General features: G+C 49.4%; 1 protein-coding gene across 3 annotated transcripts in view; it reads right to left on the reverse strand.

Moving 5' to 3' along the window:
* Window positions 1-243: 243 nt before the first annotated feature.
* Window positions 244-20,291, reverse strand: part of Kiaa0319l (KIAA0319 like) — a 106,658-nt gene continuing 86,610 nt past the window's right edge. For all 3 annotated transcript variants that reach the window (XM_052715880.1, XM_052715882.1, XM_052715881.1), the window contains exons 13-21: window positions 19,007-19,155; window positions 17,922-18,073; window positions 17,488-17,626; window positions 16,182-16,341; window positions 8,487-8,629; window positions 7,124-7,246; window positions 6,653-6,743; window positions 5,776-5,867; window positions 244-1,330 (exon numbers count right to left, since the gene is read on the reverse strand). In XM_052715880.1, the coding sequence (XP_052571840.1) occupies window positions 1,143-1,330; window positions 5,776-5,867; window positions 6,653-6,743; window positions 7,124-7,246; window positions 8,487-8,629; window positions 16,182-16,341; window positions 17,488-17,626; window positions 17,922-18,073; window positions 19,007-19,155 (1,237 nt within the window). In that variant the 3' untranslated portion in view covers window positions 244-1,142. The remainder of the gene's footprint in view (window positions 1,331-5,775; window positions 5,868-6,652; window positions 6,744-7,123; window positions 7,247-8,486; window positions 8,630-16,181; window positions 16,342-17,487; window positions 17,627-17,921; window positions 18,074-19,006; window positions 19,156-20,291) is intronic.

The following is a 20,291-nucleotide window of genomic DNA, read 5'->3' on the forward strand; positions in this document are numbered from 1 at the left end:
GGTCACAGGTGGACAGAAGTCATTTTTGTGTAACAAAAGGTCAAATCAAAGAGCATCTATGGACAGCCGCACTCATAACACAAGCCCACCTACCAGGGTAGGCTGGAGCCCTGTACCACCAGCCAGTGTGCTGAGGCAGGTTTCAGGAGGATGACCTCACAGCCAGGTCTACACCACTGAAGGGCCGGCCCTGCAGTGCTGGTCATGGATGGAGCATGAAATAACACAACCTAGTAGCCAGACTCACAATTAAATAGCATGTTTAATTATCTCACAACAGATAGTGCAGTAGTAGAAATTGTAAGTCCTTTTTAAAAAGTCACTCTCCCTGAAACTCTGATTCCTCAACTGCCCGACACCATGGCTGAGAAACTGGTGACAGAACCAGAGGGATTAACAGTCTTTCAAGGAGCTGAAAGTCTCCAAGTTAGAGTTGCTTTGAGAGCAGCCAAGAGACCTATAAGGAACAGGTACACATACACTCAAGCACTCACGCGTGCAAAGGACACAGAAAAGACATGGGTGGAGGGACATGGAAGGGATCACAGTGGGGCAGTCACACACATGCACTCGAATGCCACAGAGTTCCAATCTGTGGCTATCCTCTGGGAGAATGAGGGGTGGCCTGAGCCTGGAAGCAGGTGCTGGTCGTCCCCAGCAGCCCCCTACATCCCTGATACAGTCAGTACACAAGCCAGCTCTCAAGTTGAGGGACCAGGCAGCATCAGTAGTGGGCAGGGAGTTCTCTCGGCCTGGGGAAGGCAGGGCACACTGTCCCAGAGAAACAAAGACTGTGCCGAGGGCTAGGCTGGTGGCACTCGGCTCTAGGCTCAGCTGCACTGCTGTCAGGCAGGGGGCAGGGAGGTGTGTGCAAAAAGGCCCTGAGATGAGGATATTTGAGAGGGGGGGCCTACCACATAGGGTTTTAGAGGAAACCTCTTCCATTCACAGCTTCATTCAGGGATTCCTATAAAGTATCTGTGGATTCAAGTACCAGCAGTTCTGAAGGGGGCTGTTGGATGGAGTGACCAGCAGCACATGCTGGGAGAGCAGCTGCCCTCAGACCCAGAAGGTCAGGAACCGGCCTAGAGGTGCTCTGGCCCCAGGCACTGAGGCCCAGTGTGATGAGACAGATCAAGGAGCTATAAGATCTCCTCCCGTAGGCTCCTGGTCTTCAATGGCGTTTGCCCATTTGGCACTGATCCATTCTGACCATGCAGGAGCTTGCCTTTCTCCCGGTCTGGCCATGTGAAGATGGCATCATCGCTGTCCAGCTCTGACTCCGAGTGCATCAGGCTGCTGCTCAGCGTGGGGCCTTTCTGTTTGCTGCCTGCCAAGAAGATAAGCCCACCGTCAGAAAGACCTTCCAAGGCCTGAGTCACAGCCCATCCGTATCTCTACCTGGACATGAGACAGGGAAGGCCAGGCATCCTGCAGGAAGGGCAGGTGGGAGGAGGGTCTGGGCTGCCTAGAAGAGTCCAGAGAGCAAAGTCTGGAGATGAGACCTGGACTTTCCTACACCCCTGAGCTTCGGTTGCTGTGACCCAGTGGTGTGTTCTCCTTCAGACAGTACTTATGTCCCTGGACAGAAGCTACATAGTGAGACCCTGTCTCAAGATATATAGATAGATTGATTGATTGATTGATAAAATTTTAAGAACAGTGGGACTCCCACTCAAGACAGTCCTGAGCAGCTACTTTATCAGAACACACCAAGTTCTTTAGGAAGTATTTGGGGCTGGGTGGCTCAGCAGTTAAGAGCAGTAGTTGCTTCTCTTCCAGAGGGCCTGAATTTAATTTCCAGCACCCACAACATGTGGTTTCTGTAACTACAGCTCCAGGGAATCTGACACCTCTGGATTCCACGGTCATGTGGACGTACACGTGCAGATATGCACAATTACACAAAGAATCTTAAAAATCCATAAAGCTGAGACTAAAGACCACAGCAGTCACCTCCACAGCTTTCCTCTCCCTGTAGAGGCCACAGGGATGACCTGTTGTTTGCCAGCAGCTTTAGGGTACATCCCGTTCCAAAGAGATGATTGCAAGTAGGACTAGCCAACAAGATCTCCAGCCATGTTCTAGACCCTGTCACTGCCCAGCCACAGGAACTCGCTTCCCATCTGTTAAAAGTGGGGGCTGTACACAAACTCGCCGTCCATCCTCCTAAACATCGATGACATCTTGAAAGGATTGGTGGCCAACCTGATAGCTGTGAGTGCTCTCTGGTCTCCCAAGGCTGACTCTTCAGACCCTGACCACTCGCACTCAAGGATCACACCCTGCTGTGGACCTCATCCCCATGGTGTTTTGGTCATGCAGTGGACTAAGGCCCACCATGCCACGGGATACAGTCCTGGGATATGCCTGCAGTCACTTCCAGAGCCACAGAAGGACACTGGCAACATGCGCCTCTCCAGTGTGGTGAGAGCAGTGGCAAGGAGGTCCCAGTAAAAGGCCCTGCTTTCCCATAAATGCTGTCCCTTCTACTGCAGACTGAGAGCATTCACTTCCTGTCCCCCCACACAGTCTCCTCTTCCCCACAGCAAAGGACAGTGGCCTTTAAGGAGATCCCTCCCTGGCTGTGCAGCCCCACCTCTCACCCAGCACTTGTCTGCCACAGCTCCTGCTCATGTACTTCACCCACTGAAAATGACAGAGGTGGGGGAACAGTCAGTGAAAACTGAACACTTCGCTGGGACTCAGCAGTTCTGAGTCTGCACTCAATACAATAAGAGACCTGTGTGTGTGTGTGCGTGCGTGCACACGCACGTTCTCTAAAACACACTGTGATGAACAGTATAACTGATCAGTAAATATATACCTGTCAGTAAATGACTAGGTGCAGATCTGCCGTAAGGAATGTGGGCAAAAGCAGCCCAGCACATGGCACTATTTGCAGTCTGACTCTAAGATACTATTAACTTGGGCTCTGCCTGGATGGTAGCACCAAGGGAGGGCCAGGGGCTGATTTCTTAGGTGTGTTCCCTTACAAAGACTCCACATGCTGTATTTCCAATTTTCTGGCAAACTAGGTTGAGCCACAGAGAATTGCCACTTTTGTGGGTATTAAAAATTAATTTTGGCTAGGCGGTGGTGGCCCACGCCTTTAATCCCAGCACTCAGGAGGCAGAGGCAGGTGAATCTCTGTGAGTTCGAGGCCAGCCTGGTCTACAGAGCGAGTTCCAGGACAGCCAGAGCTACAGAGAAACCCTGTGTCAAAAAAAGTAATTTCATTTGGTTCAGTCTGCTGTAATAGAAGGAACAAAAGCAGATATAAACCTGCTGCTGTTAGCACCTCACCCCTGCAGCTCCCCTTCATGATACTCCCTACTGGTAGGAATTTCACCACCAGGCCCTGCCCTGCATGCAGTCTGGTGAGTCCTGGCCCTCTGTCCACCTTCTCAGGTTATCCTTTTTTTTTTTTTTTTTTTTTTTTTTTGTCTTTTGGTTTTTCGAGACAGAGTTTCTCTGTGTAGTTTTGGTGCCTGTCCTGGATCTCACTCTGTAGACCAGGCTGGCCTTGAACTCACAGAGATCCACCTGCTGTGATTAAAGTTGTACGTCACCACCGCCGCCAGGCCTTAGGTTATCTTTTGTGACTCAATTTTGAAAATGGCTTCAAAATCCATAGGGCAGTTTCCCCACCCTACCTCTACAGCCATCCCCCATACTGCCAGCCCTGTAGGCAGCTGGTAGGGTCTCTGGAGTTGTGACTTATGACAGTGTTTCCCCTCTACAGCCCATCTTGAGTGCCGGAGCCTCTTTATGGCTGTGATCCACTTTTGAGGTGCTGATCCTCACTGGCAAGTAGAATCCCATCTTTCAGTCCTGACCATTCTCTTGCCTAACAGTCCTGGTAACAGCTGTCCTGATTCTGTCAACAGCTAGATAGAAATCAGCCTTGACCCAGTCTGCTCCTCTGTACTGTCGCCACTCAGACCAGGCTCCCTACCTGCAGCTTCTCCTTTAGTGACAGCATGTAGCAGGCAGGACTCACTGTACTTAAAGCATCTTGTTACCACCCAGACAGATGCTCAGCCCTCAGCCCAGGTAAGACACCCCACTACTCTCAGAGGGCACCTCAGCAAATCCAGCCTTGGGTCACTCACTCTGGCTCGCTTGGCCAGTGTATATAGCTTTCATCCACCTCCCTAAATGCCCTCTGCCCCTCCAAGCAGTGTGGCCTCACCACATTGTCTGCAGTGCTGTTGACAGATTTGATGCTACTCATCCTCACACTCAGCTTAACTGTTACTTTCTTAATTTTTAAACTATCTCCTTTCTTCCCTTTCTGCTTCCCCGCTCTGAGTGTGTGAGAGTATGCACGCTTCCACGCTCCTTTGACTAGGTGGGTCCTGGGGCCTGAATGCAGGTTATCAAAATTGGTGGCTGGTGCCTTTACCACTGCACCTTTACCTGCTGAGCATCTCGGGGCTTCCATGTACTCCTTTATTAAGACTTTTCACTATCATTCTGTATAGCTGTGAGTGTGATTTTGGAAGGGTAAATGGGGTGAGAAATAAACTTTCTGAACATGAAGCAGCAGAACCTGATCAGAACAGATTGGAGATGAACAAGGTGGATGTCCCCTGAAAGTAAATAGACACAGAGGCCAGTAACCAAGCCAGGACAGAGTTATGAAGGAAACATGGTCAGGAGTAAAGTGATGGGGGTCCCGCTGGCCACTATGGAAGCTCGTTGCACACAGTACTTGTTTTGGGGGAGTGTTCCGAGCACTGCTCTGACAACCTAAGTTCACTTCAGTGCTCACAAGGGAGCTGCCTAGGTGCAGAGCTCAGCTGCTCGTGAACACTCATTCTCTGTAGTTGTGTCTTCTCTGAGGGCAAAAGGTCTTAGGCCTGTCTCCACCACAGCCTCTTCTAACACAAAGCTTTAAGCAGAAGGGTATTTAATGTTTTCTTACATGGAGAGTGGCTCCCGCAGACAGATGACCTGTCCTGTGGCCCTCATGAGAGAACCCCATCTAAGAATCAGCCTCAAGGGAGAGAGGCCCATGACGCACCCTAACTCTTCTGGCCCCAATGCTCAGTCCAGGAAGGGCTTGTGTAGCAGCAAGGAGTCCTAGTGGGAGGCACCTGACTGCCCAGAACCCACAGATATCAGGAAACAGCTGGGGATGTGCCTAATGAGAGGGATGGGGTAGGAGGTTAGAGGAAAACCTGCTGTGGGATGTTCTGTCTGGCAAATGTGTTGCTAATTAGTCAATAAATAAAACACTGATTGGCCATTGGCTAGGCAGGAAGTGTAGGCGGGACAAGGAGGAGAATAAAGCTGGGAAGTGGAAGGCTGAGTCAGAGAGACACTGCCAGCCGCCATGATGAGAAACAGCATGTGAAGATGCCGGTAAGCCACGAGCCACGTGGCAAGGTATAGATTAATGGAAATGGATTAATTTAAGCTGTAAGAACAGTTAGCAAGAAGCCTGCCATGGCCATACAGCTTGTAACCAATATAAGTCCCTGTGTTTACTTGGTCGGGTCTGAGCGGCTGTGGGACTGGCAGGTGAGAGAGATTTGTCCTGACTGTGGGCCAGGCAGGAAAACTTCAGCTACAAAAACCAAGTTGTGATCTGGTCTCTGCCTGGAAGGGACGGACTGCTCAGGTTCAAGAGACTGAGGCCGCTGACCCTGACAAAGGGACACTGAGCAAGAAGCAAACCTGAGATGAGCAGGCGAAGGAGCATGAGGGGACGGAACATGGGAATGAGCACTCAGTCTGGCCCCTCAGCACCAGCTCCCAGAGTCCTACCTGCTCGGGAGGTCGGCTTCAGCTCCAGGCTTTCCTGATCGGTGGCATCCAGGATCTTGTATCTGCTTTTCCTCTTGGGTTTTCCTTTTTGCCTAAAAAACACAACCCCCGTCTCTGCTCAGGAAGGTCTGTGAGGCTGGGCTGCACGTGCACAGCACCTCTCCTCACTTCTCAGCCAGAGCAGGGGGTAACCTGAGAAATCAAGGGAGCTGTGACCACCTTGGGGTGGGCTTACAACACAAGGCCCATCAGGACGGCTGGTTAGAAAGCTACAGAACAGCAGGGCTGGAGGGAGTGAGGGGGAGAAGCAGTGAAACATGGAGCTGCTGGTGGGTTATCTGGCTGCTGGGGTTTTAAAAACTATACTTTTTTAAATAAGGCAATATGTCAGTCGCAGCCCTCTCAAACTGCCCTCAGACAGGTGATTCTGTTAAGCCTGGGTTTCCTTATGTGTGGATTGGGAGAAGGCTGTTGGTGGTATAAAAAAGATAATGCCTTCTGAACGTTATCATGACACACAAAAACCATACCTTTGGTTCAGTTACTAGCAAAGCACATTAAAGTCTGGAACATGCCAGGCAAGTGTTCTACCACTGAGCTATGCCCTTATCTTGAAGTCATGCTTTAACAATGAAAACCATAATAAATGTAACCATAAGGTAATTAATGGAGCTAGGTAGGGCTGTCTCAAGTAAAAACAGAGACAAACTAGAAGAACTACCAATCATGAACTCAAGTCTGTAAGTACGTCCAGGTGTGAGGATGGGTCATAGCACTTCAAAGGACATGCACCCAGCCACACCCCCACCAGGGTCCCCACCTTGCAAGTCTCAGCAGTGACATCCCTTAAATGAGGACAGTGCTTCTGCACCCTTACCTCTTGCAACAACAGATAGTAGTCCAAGACAGGATTCCCAAGGCAACAACAATAACAAAGGTCGCAATAATCACATACAGCACACTCCATTCTGCAAAGAGAAGAAGTGGTGGCTTCACCATGGGTAGACTGTGCCTGGCTCCCTGGGGAAAGTGAGTGGAAGCTCGCAAGCTTCTCAAACGCCCCTGTGTCCCAGACCCCGCTCCAGCAGTGCTCTAGACCCCGTGCAGTATGCAGGGACACAACTTTGAGATGGGGAATGTGTGTTTCCATGAGGCCACAGCGTGCAGCTGCTCTGCCTGCTCCAGAACCCTCCAGAACCCTCTGCTGATATTCAGAGAGGAAAGAGTCCTCTGCAAACAGAAAATGCAGAGTTCTCCTGCCTGCTCATCTGCCTTGAACACCACCTACCCCCGCAGCACAACGCCGTTCTGCAGCCAAGCTGGCTGGCACAAAGCCATACACACTCACCGCAGTTGCTGTCTCCATCCCTCAGCTGCACCTTGATAAAATTCTCCATCCAAAATGGGTCGCAGATACAGCGCTTGGTGAACGAGTCACAGTGGCCATGGTCAGAACAGTTCAGCTGACATGCTGAAGGGAGCAGGAAAGAGGGAGAAGTCAGAGCCAGGAGGACAACCAGCTCCAGAGCTCATGAAAACTCAAGTCCCTTGGTCATGGTGGCTTCATGTGATAGGCAGGTGCCAGACCCTGGTCAAACAGCTCCCACGAGTCTCCCTTGCTGTCTATACCAGTGACCCACAATCCTGCATGCCTCCTCTTCAGAGTAATGTAATTCCAGAAATAATACAAAAAAGATTACAGATTAATTTTGAAATCTTTAAGAGCCTAAATTTTCTACAGTAGATGTGTATCTATTTCACTTTATTTTATTTTACTTTATTATTTTATTTTATTTTATTTTTTGGTTTTTTGAGATGTGGTCTCTCTGTGTAGCTTTGGAGCCTGTCCTGGAACTCACTCTGTAGCCCAGGCTGGCCTGGAACTCACAGAGATCCTCCTGGCTCTGCCTCCCAGTGCTGGGACTAAAGGCGTGCGCCACCACCGCCCGTCTTGATGTGTATCTAACATTAAGGAGGAGGCTCCACGGGGGGTCCAACAACAGCTAATCCCGCAGCAGTGTGAGGTGCGAGTGCTCTTGCTGTGCAGTGCGAGGTGCGAGTGCTCTTGCTGTGCAGTGCGAGGTGCGAGTGCTCTTGCTGTGAGGTGTGAGTGCTCTTGCTGTGCAGTGTGAGGTGTGAGTGCTCTTGCTGTGCAGTGCGAGGTGTGAGTGCTCTTGCTGTGCAATGCGAGGTGCGAGTGCTCTTGCTGTGCAATGCGAGGTGCGAGTGCTCTTGCTGTGCAGTGCGAGGTGCGAGTGCTCTTGCTGTGCAGTGTGAGGTGCGAGTGCTCTTGCTGTGCAGTGTGAGGTGTGAGTGCTCTTGCTGTGAGGTGTGAGTGCTCTTGCTGTGCAGTGTGAGGTGTGAGTGCTCTTGCTGTGCAGTGCGAGGTGTGAGTGCTCTTGCTGTGAGGTGTGAGTGCTCTTGCTGTGCAGTGCGAGGTGTGAATGCTCTTGCTGTGCAGTGCGAGGTCAACTGACTCTCAGTTCCTTGGCCTCAGAGTCACCAGCTCCGTTAATACTGCCTGCCTTCAAAACTGAGGGTGATGGTGAATTTGGAGGCAGGGTTGGATAAAAACTAAAGATACTATTATTTTCTTACTCAGGCTCACAGTTCCCCTGAGCACTGTCAGGGGCCTGTGGGCCCTGGGGTAAGAATCTCCTGGTGAAAGCTTGTCTGCAGCAGGGTTTCGCTCCCAGCTTCCCACGACTCACTGACAGTGTTGATCTCCAGGGCTCTGAATATCAGGAAGTCAGCCTTCTGCTTCCGCAGCTCACTCTTGAGCATGGCTGCCACCTCATGGCCTTTGAAGAGTTGGTGGGGAGGCTCATTCTGAACAAAAAATAACATCTTGGTGCTGTAGAGACAGACAATAGTGAGTGTGCTGGAGTGGTCCACAGTAGCAGCCACAGCCTCATCCACTAAGCATCTTGTATCTGTGAGACACAGTGCTCAGCCTATGGCGACATGCATGCCACAACAGCCCCGTGAGAAAGATGCTGTCTGTCCCACCTGCATGTTACAGAGGACAGCATGGGCCCAGAGGAGCTGACTCACTTGCCCAGGGTCACACAGTTACAGCAGAGTCCCCCCCCCCACCCTGTTACATAAGACCCTAAAGCTTACACTTTTAAAAATACCCTGACTACCAGAGAATCTGGTCCAAACAGCCAGCAGGAGGGAGAGAAGAGTAGGGTTCCACCCTATCCCTGCTACCAGCCTTCGCTAGATAAGACCACAGCGGAGCTGGGTTTGTGCCTGGGTTATTAATAAAGCAAACCACAGCACTTGAAAACTGCTAGAAAGATTGACCATAAGCCAAACAACTGTTACTGTGAATCAAATAGACCTTACACAGTGGGGTCTGAAGTGACATCACTCCAAGCCCAGAGTCTGTTTTCTGTCTGTCATCTGAAATCAGGTCTGTTCTGCTGTGGGATGGTCTGTATGGCAAATGTGTTGCTGATTGGTCAATAAATAAAACACTGATTGGCCATTGGCTAGGCAGGAAGTGTAGGCGGGACAAGGAGGAGAATAAAGCTGGGAAGTGGAAGGCTGAGTCAGAGAGACGCTGCCAGCCACCACGATGAGAAACAGCATGTGAAGATGCTGGTAAGTCACGAGCCACGTGGCAAGGTATAGATTAATAGAAATGGATTAATTTAAGCTGTAAGAACAGTTAGCAAGAAGCCTGCCACGGCCATACAGTTTGTAACCAATATAAGTCCCTGTGTTTACTTGGTCGGGTCTGAGCGGCTGTGGGACTGGCAGGTGAGAGAGATTTGCCCTGACTGTGGGGCAGGCAGGAAAACTCCAGCTACACTGTTCCTTCTGCCTTAACCTTCATCTCTGATGGCCTGCTCCTTCGTGTCAAAGCAAACCTTCCTGGTCACCGGGCCAGGTGGATTTATAGGCATACCCAAGCTATTGACCCCTTAGCGTGTAGGGTGGCTGAGGGGCCCTAAGTATCCCAGAGGCCCTGGCCCAGCTGCTTCCAGGACAAGCTATCTGAAAGTACTGCAGCATCGTCCAGTGTGACATGATGTAAAGTGTGGGCTGTACTGTCATTGACTAAAAGCTACTACAGAGTGAGGCTAACAATGGCCCCTGCAGATTCCAGACCCGATTCAACCTTGACATACAAATGGGGATTCATTTCTTACCGTTTCCTCTGATAATCCGTGTGTACAGCTTTTATTTTTGTCTCTGCCAATAACCCTCACATCTTCATCTCCTTTCCCACAGGACCAATAGCGACTAATTTGTGTCAGCAGAAACTTCCTGAGATTAGAGACCCCAGATCTTCCAGAGATGCCTCAATCCAGCATGTCTCGAAATAAACTTGTGGTAATAAGCAGTAGCCAGGGTGGTGACACACACCTTTAATCCTAGCAGACCTCCGTGAGTTCTAGTCTACATAGCATTTTACAGGTCAGAGGAGGGTCTACATAGTGAGACCCTGTCTCAAAATGAAAAGCAAACCAAACCATTTCTGATCGAGCACTACATGTTATGATTTACACAAATACCTTATTAAAATTTTTACTACAGTAATTTGTGTGTGGATGTGTGTGGAGCTCAAAGGGCAACTTGTGGAAACTGGTTCTCTCTTTCCATCACGTGAGTCCTAGGGATTGAACTCAGGTCATCAAATTTAGCAGCAATCTCCTTTACCTACTGAGCCACCATACGGTCACATTTAACCCTCAGCACCAGTGCTATAAACTGAGTACTAGAGTTTTCACGGGTGATCAGCAGGTTGAGGGAAGAAGTAGTTCCCATGCTTCCCAGGATACCCACTCGTATGGAAGGCTAGAGACAGAGCCCGTCCTGAAATCCTCACCTCTGCCCACCTGCAGTGATGGCATGAACACTTCTACCCAGCCAGTTCCCAACAACTTGGATGATCTAAGCAGCTGTTTGCCCTAGTCTGCTCCCTAGACACTGAGCACAGCTTTTTATTGTTAGTGGTTGAGTTGTTTGTTTGTTTGTTTACTTGCTTTTTTAAACAAAAGAGTCCTGGGGCTGGAGAAATGGCTCAGTGGTTAAGAATGCACACTGCTCTTTATAGAGGAGTTTGATTCCCAGCACCCACGGGAGGCAGCTCACTACTGACTGTAACTTGAGCTCCAGAGGGATCTGATACCTCTGGCTTCTGCCACCACCTGCACTCACTGCCCATGCATATAGATGAGAAATTCAAAGAGAAAGACAATGTTCTAATCATGTCGCTGACCGAGTCAACTGGATCAGATTCCCTGGAAGCTTATACACTGCAGAGGTCCAGTCCCACTCTAACCAAGTCTATTGGGGTCCAGCCTCTCTATAGTCTTCTCCCAGAGTTCCAGAAGAGATGCTACCAGGGGCAGATTAATCTGAGGGATACTCGATTGAATCTACGTACACGATACTCTATAGTCCATACACTTTATTCTTCTAACTCAAAATCTATCTACAATAGCTTCAATTCTGTTCTCATACTTAGCTCCTTTCTTGACGGATATCTCTCTACATTTCTCTGCTGTACACTCTAAATTCTATCTGAATTCTCCCATCCAGTTCTTCCCCATCCTCCACCTTGTTCCTCTGGTCCCCTCTTCTAGTCCTCTCTGGTCTCTGAGGTTTTCGGTTATAGACCCACACAAAGCAGCAATTCTCTGGCCAAAGCAAGGTCACAAGGCTTGAATTCTTATAGGGTCATAAAGGCAGGTAAGAGTTTACCTCAGGCAGTGACTGTCTGGCTTTCTTTTACAACCCAAAAGGGGAGTGGTTAAAGGCGGTTGGGCCAACTAAGAGCTAAAATTGGTTAATAGATCAAAAAAGGGAATTTATGTTCTCAAACTACATTCCTAGAAGTGGTTAGATAAAATGTTAGGAGTCTACAATGTTAGTACAAATCATGAGTAAAATAAAACTGCCTATATTTCTTTAGGGCTTTAACAGTCTGGGTGTAACTCGGCTGGGCTGTTTTCTGGCGGGGCGGGGGCATCTAGGCAGCCTGTGTCACAGCTTGATGTACCTGGTGTGCAAAAAGCCCTTTTGTTCTAAGTTCAATGTCAAAGGGAAATCTAGAGATACCACTAAGGCTGTGTAAGGAAGCAGGGTCTGAGCTTAATTTGCCCAAGAAACAAAGCTATGTACCTAACATCCACCTGGCCTAGGTGGTGTCTCTGTATGGATATTTACCTTAATTCAAGAGACTAGCAGGTGGTCTGGAATGCTTATTCTGTCTGTCATCTGTCCTTGGATATTTGAGAGGTATCTCAGATAAAATGCTTTTGTCTGGAGCTGGCCCTGGCCTTAGATGTTTGCTAAAGGAGATCTGATTCTAATGCTAAAAGAGAAACAAAAAGCCTGGAAGCAGGAAGCCTTGCCTGTGTGACTGTTATCCAGATACTTTAGTTGTATTGGGAAAAACTATGCCCAAAGAATGATCGATCCACACTGTTCTAGGAATGGAAAATCTACAATAGCACACAAGAAATTCATCACAGGAATATGGCTTAATATTCAAGAGCCAATATCGCCAAGATTCCTTTCTTGGCTTTGTCCTGTGGAAGGCCCTGGCTTCTTCCAGGTATTAGTTTTTGCCATCGTCAGCTGAATTCCTATTTCATACTTCTGCGGCCTGCAACACCACTCGAGTCAGAATATCTTAGGATGAGGCCTGGGCCTTATTAAAACTGCAGGTGACTCTCATCAGAAGTTGGAGTGACTGCTCTCTCTGATGCCTCAATCTTAGCTCTGACTCCAATGCTGCTTAAAGTTAGCATCCCCCCTGGAACTGCTCCCAACCATCATCCCTCACCTCTGCTCCCAAGCTCAGGATGCATCTCCCTGTACCCCTCACATAGATAAAACAGAACCCAGGATCACCAGCGCTGAGTCCAACACCTCTCCCCACAGCCAGTTCCCTAGACTGGCACTATGCCCCAGGCAACAAAAAGGCTGAGGGGTTGTATCTTTAAAAGGTGAGTCTGTATCCGGTCTTCATCTTCCAGCCAGCAGAAGCTTCTGCAGAGAGTTTCTATGCAGACTTCTGTGTAACAGCGGCCTGTCTTTTTGGCAATCTGCAGAGCACACTCCTTGTGCTAATTTTGTGTTCTCACTGTACTGCTGGCAGCCCCACCACCAGATCATGCCAAGCTGCCAGTCACCCTCCCTGTGGCTCTTCCCAGGTTTGCCACCTCTTCCCCTGTTTTCCCATGAAATGCTATGGGCTCTGGAGCTCTGCCATCACCCCACCCCCTTGACATGTCCCAGTGTCATCCATGCATCTTTCTGGCTTTGATTCCTAGTCTTTGTGGGCTTTGTTTTTATTTTTATTTTTCCTCCTCATCCCCAGGTTCCCAACTGTGGTGATTTGAAAGAAAATGACCCCCATAGGAAATGGCACTATTAGGAGGTGTGACTTTGCTGTAGTAGGTGTAGCCTTGTTGGAGGAAGTGTATCACTGTGGAAGTGAGCTTTGAGGTCTCCTTTGCTCCAGCTATACTCAGTGTGACACATGGTTGCAGATCAAGATGTAGAATTCTCAGGTTGTCTGTCTGCACACCACTGTGAAGATAATGGACTAAACCTCTGAAACTGTAAGCCTGCCCCAGTTAACTGTTTTCCTATATAAGAGTTGTGATGGTCATGATGTCTCTTCACAGCAACAGACAGAAGTTGGTACCAGGAGTGGGGTATTGCTGTGATTTCCCTGACCATGTTTTTTTTGAAGGAACATGGAACACTTTGGGACTTTGGACTACAAAAGCAGTTGAACGCTTTAAGTGGGGCTTAATGGGCCATACTAGTAGGAGCATGGAAGACAGTGGTGCTGAGGGTGATTTGAACTGTGGAGCCTGGCTCAAGAGGTGTCAGAGAAGAAGAATGTTAGTATGTGACCTAGAGTCTGTTCTTGTGATATTTTAGCAAAGAACATGGCTACTTTTTGCTCTTGTCCAAAAAGTTTGCCTGAGGCTAAATTGAAGAGTTTTGGATTAACTCCATTTGCAGAGGAAATAGCAAAACAGCCTAGTATTGACTCTTGTGGGGTTATATTAGTGTTCACTCTATGAAGATCTATAATGAAAAGGAGCAAGTTGAGAAAGGAAAAATATAAAATGTACAATTTTTGAGGAGTAAAGGGGGTACCAGGAAGTGGAATGGAGCTAAGTCCTATGTTCAAGATGAATAGTTTAAAGAAAAGCCTGGGGGTTGGGGAGTTAGCTCAGTGGTAGAGCGCTTGCCTAGCAAGGGCAAGGTCCTGGGTTCGGTCCTCAGCTCCAAAAAAAAAAGAAAGAAAAGAAAAGAAAAGCCTGATGTTACATGGAACAAAGGGAGTGTAACCTTATGACAAGACCCCACCCAGCTAAGCTTCTAATTTGTGAAAAGGATGAAAGAAAAACTTAGAGTCAGGTGTGGTGGTGCACACCTTTACTCCCAGCACTCAGAAGGCAGAAGCTGGGGATCTCTGGGTTTGAGGCCAGGCTGGACTACAGAGCAAGTTCTGGAACAGCCAAGCTTAGGCAATGAAGAAAACCATCGAAAACAGAAAGCTGGTGAAGATGTAATTGAACAAGGAGGCTATGTTTGAGCCCCAGCAAGCAGGAGAACTTGGCAGCTTCAGCCATGTGGTTTTGACTTTAGAGGCAAGGACAGAAGAAAGGGGTTATGGAATCTTCCTTTGTGACTAAGGACAGCTGCTGAGGCCAGGCCTGTGTCAGGGGTCTCCCTGAATGGAGGCCCAGAGAGGCCATTGCGTGAAACTGTAAAGTTGAAGCCCGGATTGCCTTGGAGACCCCAAGATGTTAGAGATGCCAGAGCCAAGAAGATACTGCCAAGGGAGTAGAACCAGCCCAAGAGAGAGAAGTGTGTTGCAGTCTACAAAGCTGAAAGGAGTTGGAGATCTGAAGAGCACTTTGACATCAGGCATGGAGATGCAGAGTTTGGAGTTTGCCCAGCTGGTTTTCTGTCTTGCTTTGGTCCAGTATTTCCTCACTATGTTCCCTTCCCTATGTTTTGAAATGATAATGTATATCCTGTGCCACTATATGTTGAAACTATGTGATCTGCTTTTTTATTTTGATTTTACAGGGGAATACAGTTAAAAGATTGCATGAATGTCGGAAGAGACTTGGAACTTTAGACTTTTAAATAAGTTTGAGACTGTTATAGACGATGGGGACTTTTGAAGTTGGACTGACTGCATTTTTGTGTTATGATATGGCTACAAGCCTGTGGGAACCAGGGAGTGGAATGTGGTAGTTTGAAAGAAAATGGCCCCCATAGGAAGTGGCACTATTAGAAGCTGTGACTTTGTTGTAGTAGGTATAGTCTTGTTGGAAGAAATATGTCACTGTGGGGGTGGGCTTTGCTCAAGCTATACTCAGTATGACACAGTTGGTTTTGCTGCCTGTGGATCAAAATGTAGAATTCTCAGCTCCTTGTCTGCCTGAATGCTGCCATGACGATAATGGACTAAACCTCTGAAACTGTAACCAGCCCCAATTAAATGTTTTCCTTTATAAGAGTTGTGGTGGTCATGATGTCTCTTCACAGCAATAGAAGCCCTAACCAAAACATCAACTATAATCCTACCTTTCAAAAAGTCTAGAGGCAAGAAGTTCAGGGGTTCAAAGACATGAGGGAAAAAGTCACCCCAAATCTAATAGCCAAGTGAGCTCCTTCCTCCCTAATCTTAGTCCATGGCCTGAATTACCTGCCTAGCCTTGCTCACCTTCAGCACCCCCCACAGTGCCTCACCCCCCTCACCACCCTAACAGGCGCTCTTGCCTCGCTGCTGGCCAGGCCTCCCTAACCTCTTTAGCCCGCACAGGATTCATCTCCCTGAAGACAGACCTAAAATGGGATTTCCTTGCTTTTAAAACAACCTAACCTGAGTGCTTCTGTACACAAGTCTCTCAGTCTCCACTGGCCTTACCTTTGCCCACATCCTGGGGCTACCTAACGCAACCCCAAAAGCCTTCCAGAAGCCTGTGCCATCCCACCGTGGGCTGCAGCTCATGCTGCTTCCCCTCTGAATCTCTTAATTCTCATAAGCTGGGCAAGGAAACTGAACATCTCTGGGCTGCCTCCTCCACCAGCTCTCCTGGGAGAACCAACCACTCTGGTTGTTTCCCGAGGCCACACACATAGTGTGCCACCCTGCTGGGCAGTGAGAACATCAACATTGTTATCTCCCTTTTCAGACTGTAGCTTATAAACATAGGATCTCTTCTGACCTTGTTTCCAGAGCCTGTTTGACTTTCTACCACAGGGCCTGAGGCCTGATTGACAAGACAGACTTGTGAGTAGTTCCTCATCAAAGTACCCACCCTTCTCCATCTCGCCCCACGGCTGCTCAGCTGGGAAGCCTGGGGACCCCGGCTTTCCTTTCCTCCCCACATTCATTGCCCAGCTACCTCTGCTCCGTGTATGGCTGAATCTTTTGCACAATGATGTCGGAATCCAGCACCCCCAGGAGGACCCCAATCTGGCGGATGAACATCCCCTTCAGCCTCTCTGTCAGCTGGCTGACGTTCACATCCAAGATGATCTCCACCAGGTTGCTTTTCCTGGGGTCTGGAAAGCACAAGGATCAGTCATGGTTTCAGAAGTGGGAGAGTTAAAACAGACCTGTCACTGTGGAGGGGACAGTGAAAGCAGTCAGACAAGCAGGAAACAAGAGGCGTGGACCCCTAGGAGAGCCACCACGAGCTGGCTGGGAAAGCTCGCCACTGCCACTGCCACTGCCACACAAGTTCGAGGGTGAGGCACAAACCAGGAGGAAGACAGGATGGCCTTTGTTTCACAAGCCCTGTCTGACAGGCCCAGCTGAGCTCTCCAGATAACTGTGTCCACAGTCTCCCCTGACCCCACTTGACTTCCAGGGATATGCAGTACTTTGTTTAGAAATATGGGAGAGAAAATACACCCCCGACCATCCTAACAGTGGTGTGAATGCGGCAAACACAGGGCCAGTCCAGGTAGCCAGGAAATGACCTCAGTGTCAGACTGTTTACCTCTAGAACCTGGACATGGTTCTGCTTGCTGGGCACATCTGAAGCAACCATGGATTGCTCAGAAAACCTTGCCTGCAGCCTTGGATGGAAGAGCCAGGGCGCGTTACCTGTAGCCTGATTTTGAACACACATGAGACCCTGTTTGTTTCAGCCACTCTTCTTCCTGGGGCAAGGCAAGAACTGGAAGACCCTTACCAAGGCAGAGCCATGCCTGAGGCTGGCCAAGAGTAAAGAGCTAACATCTCCACTAGGGGCCATCTTCCTATCACTAGTGCAGCCACCAACATCACAAAAGCAAGCTCCTATTGAAGGACATTTATTTCTGAAAATCTGAGAAGTGTGCAGGACATAATTTTACCTTCCTGGATTGTCAGATAAAGCCCGAGGCTCAACTTACAAAAATAAGTTTTCTGTATTTGGATGCTGATGAGACATCATGACTCAAACCATTCCTGTGCTCAGATTCCCATGGTTCCCTGAGCCCGCTCTCCTCAGTCGTGTGCAAAGGAGAAGGTACTGAGCTGGGACACAAGGTCTGTCTGACATGACACACTGCTGTGTGACTCTCAGCGAGCCTGCCTGCCCTCTCTGAGGTTAGGATCTGGCTGCGTTAGGTGAGTAGGGCTGGGTGGGAGGGTGCGGGCAGTGAGGGCTGGACCTGCTGTCAGGACAGAGGCCTGCCCGCTGAGCTGGCCACTGAGCTCACCAGGCTTCACTTCCACGGTGCTCCGGTCTGTGTCGCTCTCGCCCTTCGCGTCGGTCACTTTCAGGTGAAACGTATAGGTTCCCTCAACCAGGTTGGAGAGGAAGAGGACAGGGTGATGGTCAGAGTGATTCAGCACCTCCTGTGGGGACGAACAACATGGATTCCACTCCTTTCTTGGAGTAAGCTCCTGCTTGGGCCACACAGCTCTGCTGTGGACCAGCCACAGCACCGCCCTCCACAGCTCCAGCGGTCAAGAGACAGAAGCCACTGTGCACACCAGGCTGTAGGGTGACCCACAGGAAGACATTTGACTCCCTCATTCCAGAGCACAGTCTAGGGGCTCCATGGTTAAATAGATGCTGGAGGGTAGGATCCCCCCCTTTACCCACCCTTACCCTGACTTTACACAGCACCCTCACTCCTGGCCCACTCACCCCTGCAGCTGGGCTCGCCTCATCTCGAGTCCACAGGTAGCTGACTATCCCTTTGTCATCTGAGGACCTGGAGCCATCCAGCTCTGCGGTGCTTGTGGGCAGGGTGACCACCACGTTCCCAGTGATCTTGGCTACTGGCGGCTTGTTGATTTCTAACCAAGGAGACAGCACTGACATAATGGGACATTCTGGGAAGAAGATATGCTTGTGCTGCTGCTGAGGGGCTAGCACTGGAAGGACCTTAAATGGAGAGCTGTTTAGTGCTTGTCCGAGGCGGCAGAGCCAAAGCCACTAGACCCCTGAGGCTCCCGGGCTCTCCTGTTGCCACACAAAGGGGTCAACATGCTTTCTTCCTGTGACTCTGGAGCAGTTCTCTGCTTTCAAGGAATTTAGTGAGTGGAAATGAAGGCCAGGGGCGCTTCGAGCCAATTAACACCATGACCTCTCCTTTCAAATGTTGCTCAGTCCCACCCCTACCTTCACAAGAGAAGGAAGAGTGTGACCCCTAGAGCGGGCCCCACAGAGTCTATGGCACAGAAGCTCGGCTTGCCAGGTGTTGACACAGGTTAGAGTTTAGTCAGCATTACACTGGAGGTCACCACTGATGTGGTGGATTTTCTACTACCAGCCATGGCCTCGCCCAATCCTCCCCAGTCCCCGTGAGGCCAACACCGCAAGGCAGATGTAAACCAGATAGAGAACTCAGGACAGCAGCAGAGCAACTGTCATCCCAGCCCCGGACAGCAGGGGTCACTGTAGCTGCCAGAGAGTCACAGAAACCGCAGTTTTAGCAGATGACAAACTCAAAATGCAAAGAAAAGAAATCACTTAATACTTTCACTATTCATCTAAGAAGGAAATGCAGGGAGGAAGCAGGGGAATTGGGGGAGGGCGTGCCAAGAGGAAGGGGGTTTAAAAAATCACCTTACAGTTACTCTCAGAGAGTGTTTAGAAAATGATAGCTGCCCTCCCCAGTCTGCTTCCTTATCTGCTTCTAATCAGTCCTGCCCGGAATAGGACAAGGTGGATTCCTGGGCTATCAGACCCAGAGAGGCTGCTGCACCCATACACACAGCGAGACGCACCTTCTTTGACAATGACGTTCACAGAGCTCTGGCTCTGCAGGTTCCTCTCGTCTCTGACGGTCAAGGTGAACACATAGGTCCCCACTTGCAGTCCAGTCACGGTGGCAACACTGCTGTTGACATTCTCCAGCTGCACCCCGTCGGGCCCCCTAGACAAGAGAGCAATCGGAGGGCGGGGTCGTACCTGTCTGCTGCTCTCCTGGCAGCAGGAACAGCAATTATTGTCTCAGCTAAGACAGGAACAATTGTTTCCCAAACCTTGACAGGAAATGTTTAAAAATATTCTATTTGGAGAAAGTATCACTTGGTCCAAAAACACAGGCTCCTTCTGGTCAGAAAATTTCACTCATCAGCTTTTAAACACATCTAGGCTTATCTTTTCTATGAGCTTCTAGAACATTCAAACTCTTCATTACTCTCGTTTATATAAGAAGTAAAGTCCTCTGAGCAGCTCTGTGCTCAATAGGATGATCCAAGGAGGAGGTTTCTGAGAAGCATTTCTGGCCCATTACTTGGTTTGCTCTTGCCAGCTAAGAAGCAACACACCTCTTACCCACACCCCGAATCCCTCCTGAGGGAAAGTCAGGGGAGGACTGCAGAGCCAAGGGGCTCTGGGGACAAAACTGTCTCCTCCCCACTCTAAACGGAATCTCCTCCAGATCCTGGACACGAATCCACGAATGCACACACAGCCCGAGCCCTGCACTCCCACGCTTCCCTCCGACCAAGGACAACCAGAGAGAGTTGCCAGCTCCCAGCTCTGCTTTTGACACTTGCTACCTCTGACCTGTCCCGAGCCGTCTCATCCGGAAGCACTATCCACTCAGTACTGTCTCTACTGAAGGCACCACTGGCACTGCCTGAGGGTTCCTCAGGTCGGCCTTCAATAAACAGCTACAGGAAGAACGAGTGAGCTAAGGGAGACCCAGCTCTCCACAGCAGCTGTGGAGAAGGATGTCTGGTGCCTAACATGGACTTCCTAAGTCGAAATTAAAGCCTTCTCCACCAATCTCCAATGCTATAATAAAATATCTGTATGTACGTGTGTGTGTGTGTGTGTGTGTGTGTGTGTGTGTGTGTGTGTGTGTTAAGACTAAACTCTAAACTGGGTGGTGGTGGCGCACGCCTTTAATCCCAACACTCGGGAGGCAGAGGCACGTGGATCTCTGCGAGTTCGAGGCCAGCCTGGTCTACAGAGTGAGTTCCAGGACAGGTGCAAAACTACACAGAGAAACCCTGTCTCGAAAAAACAAAAACAAAACAAAACAACAACAACAACAACAAA

The sequence above is a fragment of the Peromyscus californicus genome, unplaced genomic scaffold (assembly GCF_007827085.1).
Source record: "Peromyscus californicus insignis strain IS unplaced genomic scaffold, ASM782708v3 Scaffold_5__1_contigs__length_169319896, whole genome shotgun sequence".
Lineage (NCBI taxonomy): Eukaryota > Metazoa > Chordata > Mammalia > Rodentia > Cricetidae > Peromyscus > Peromyscus californicus.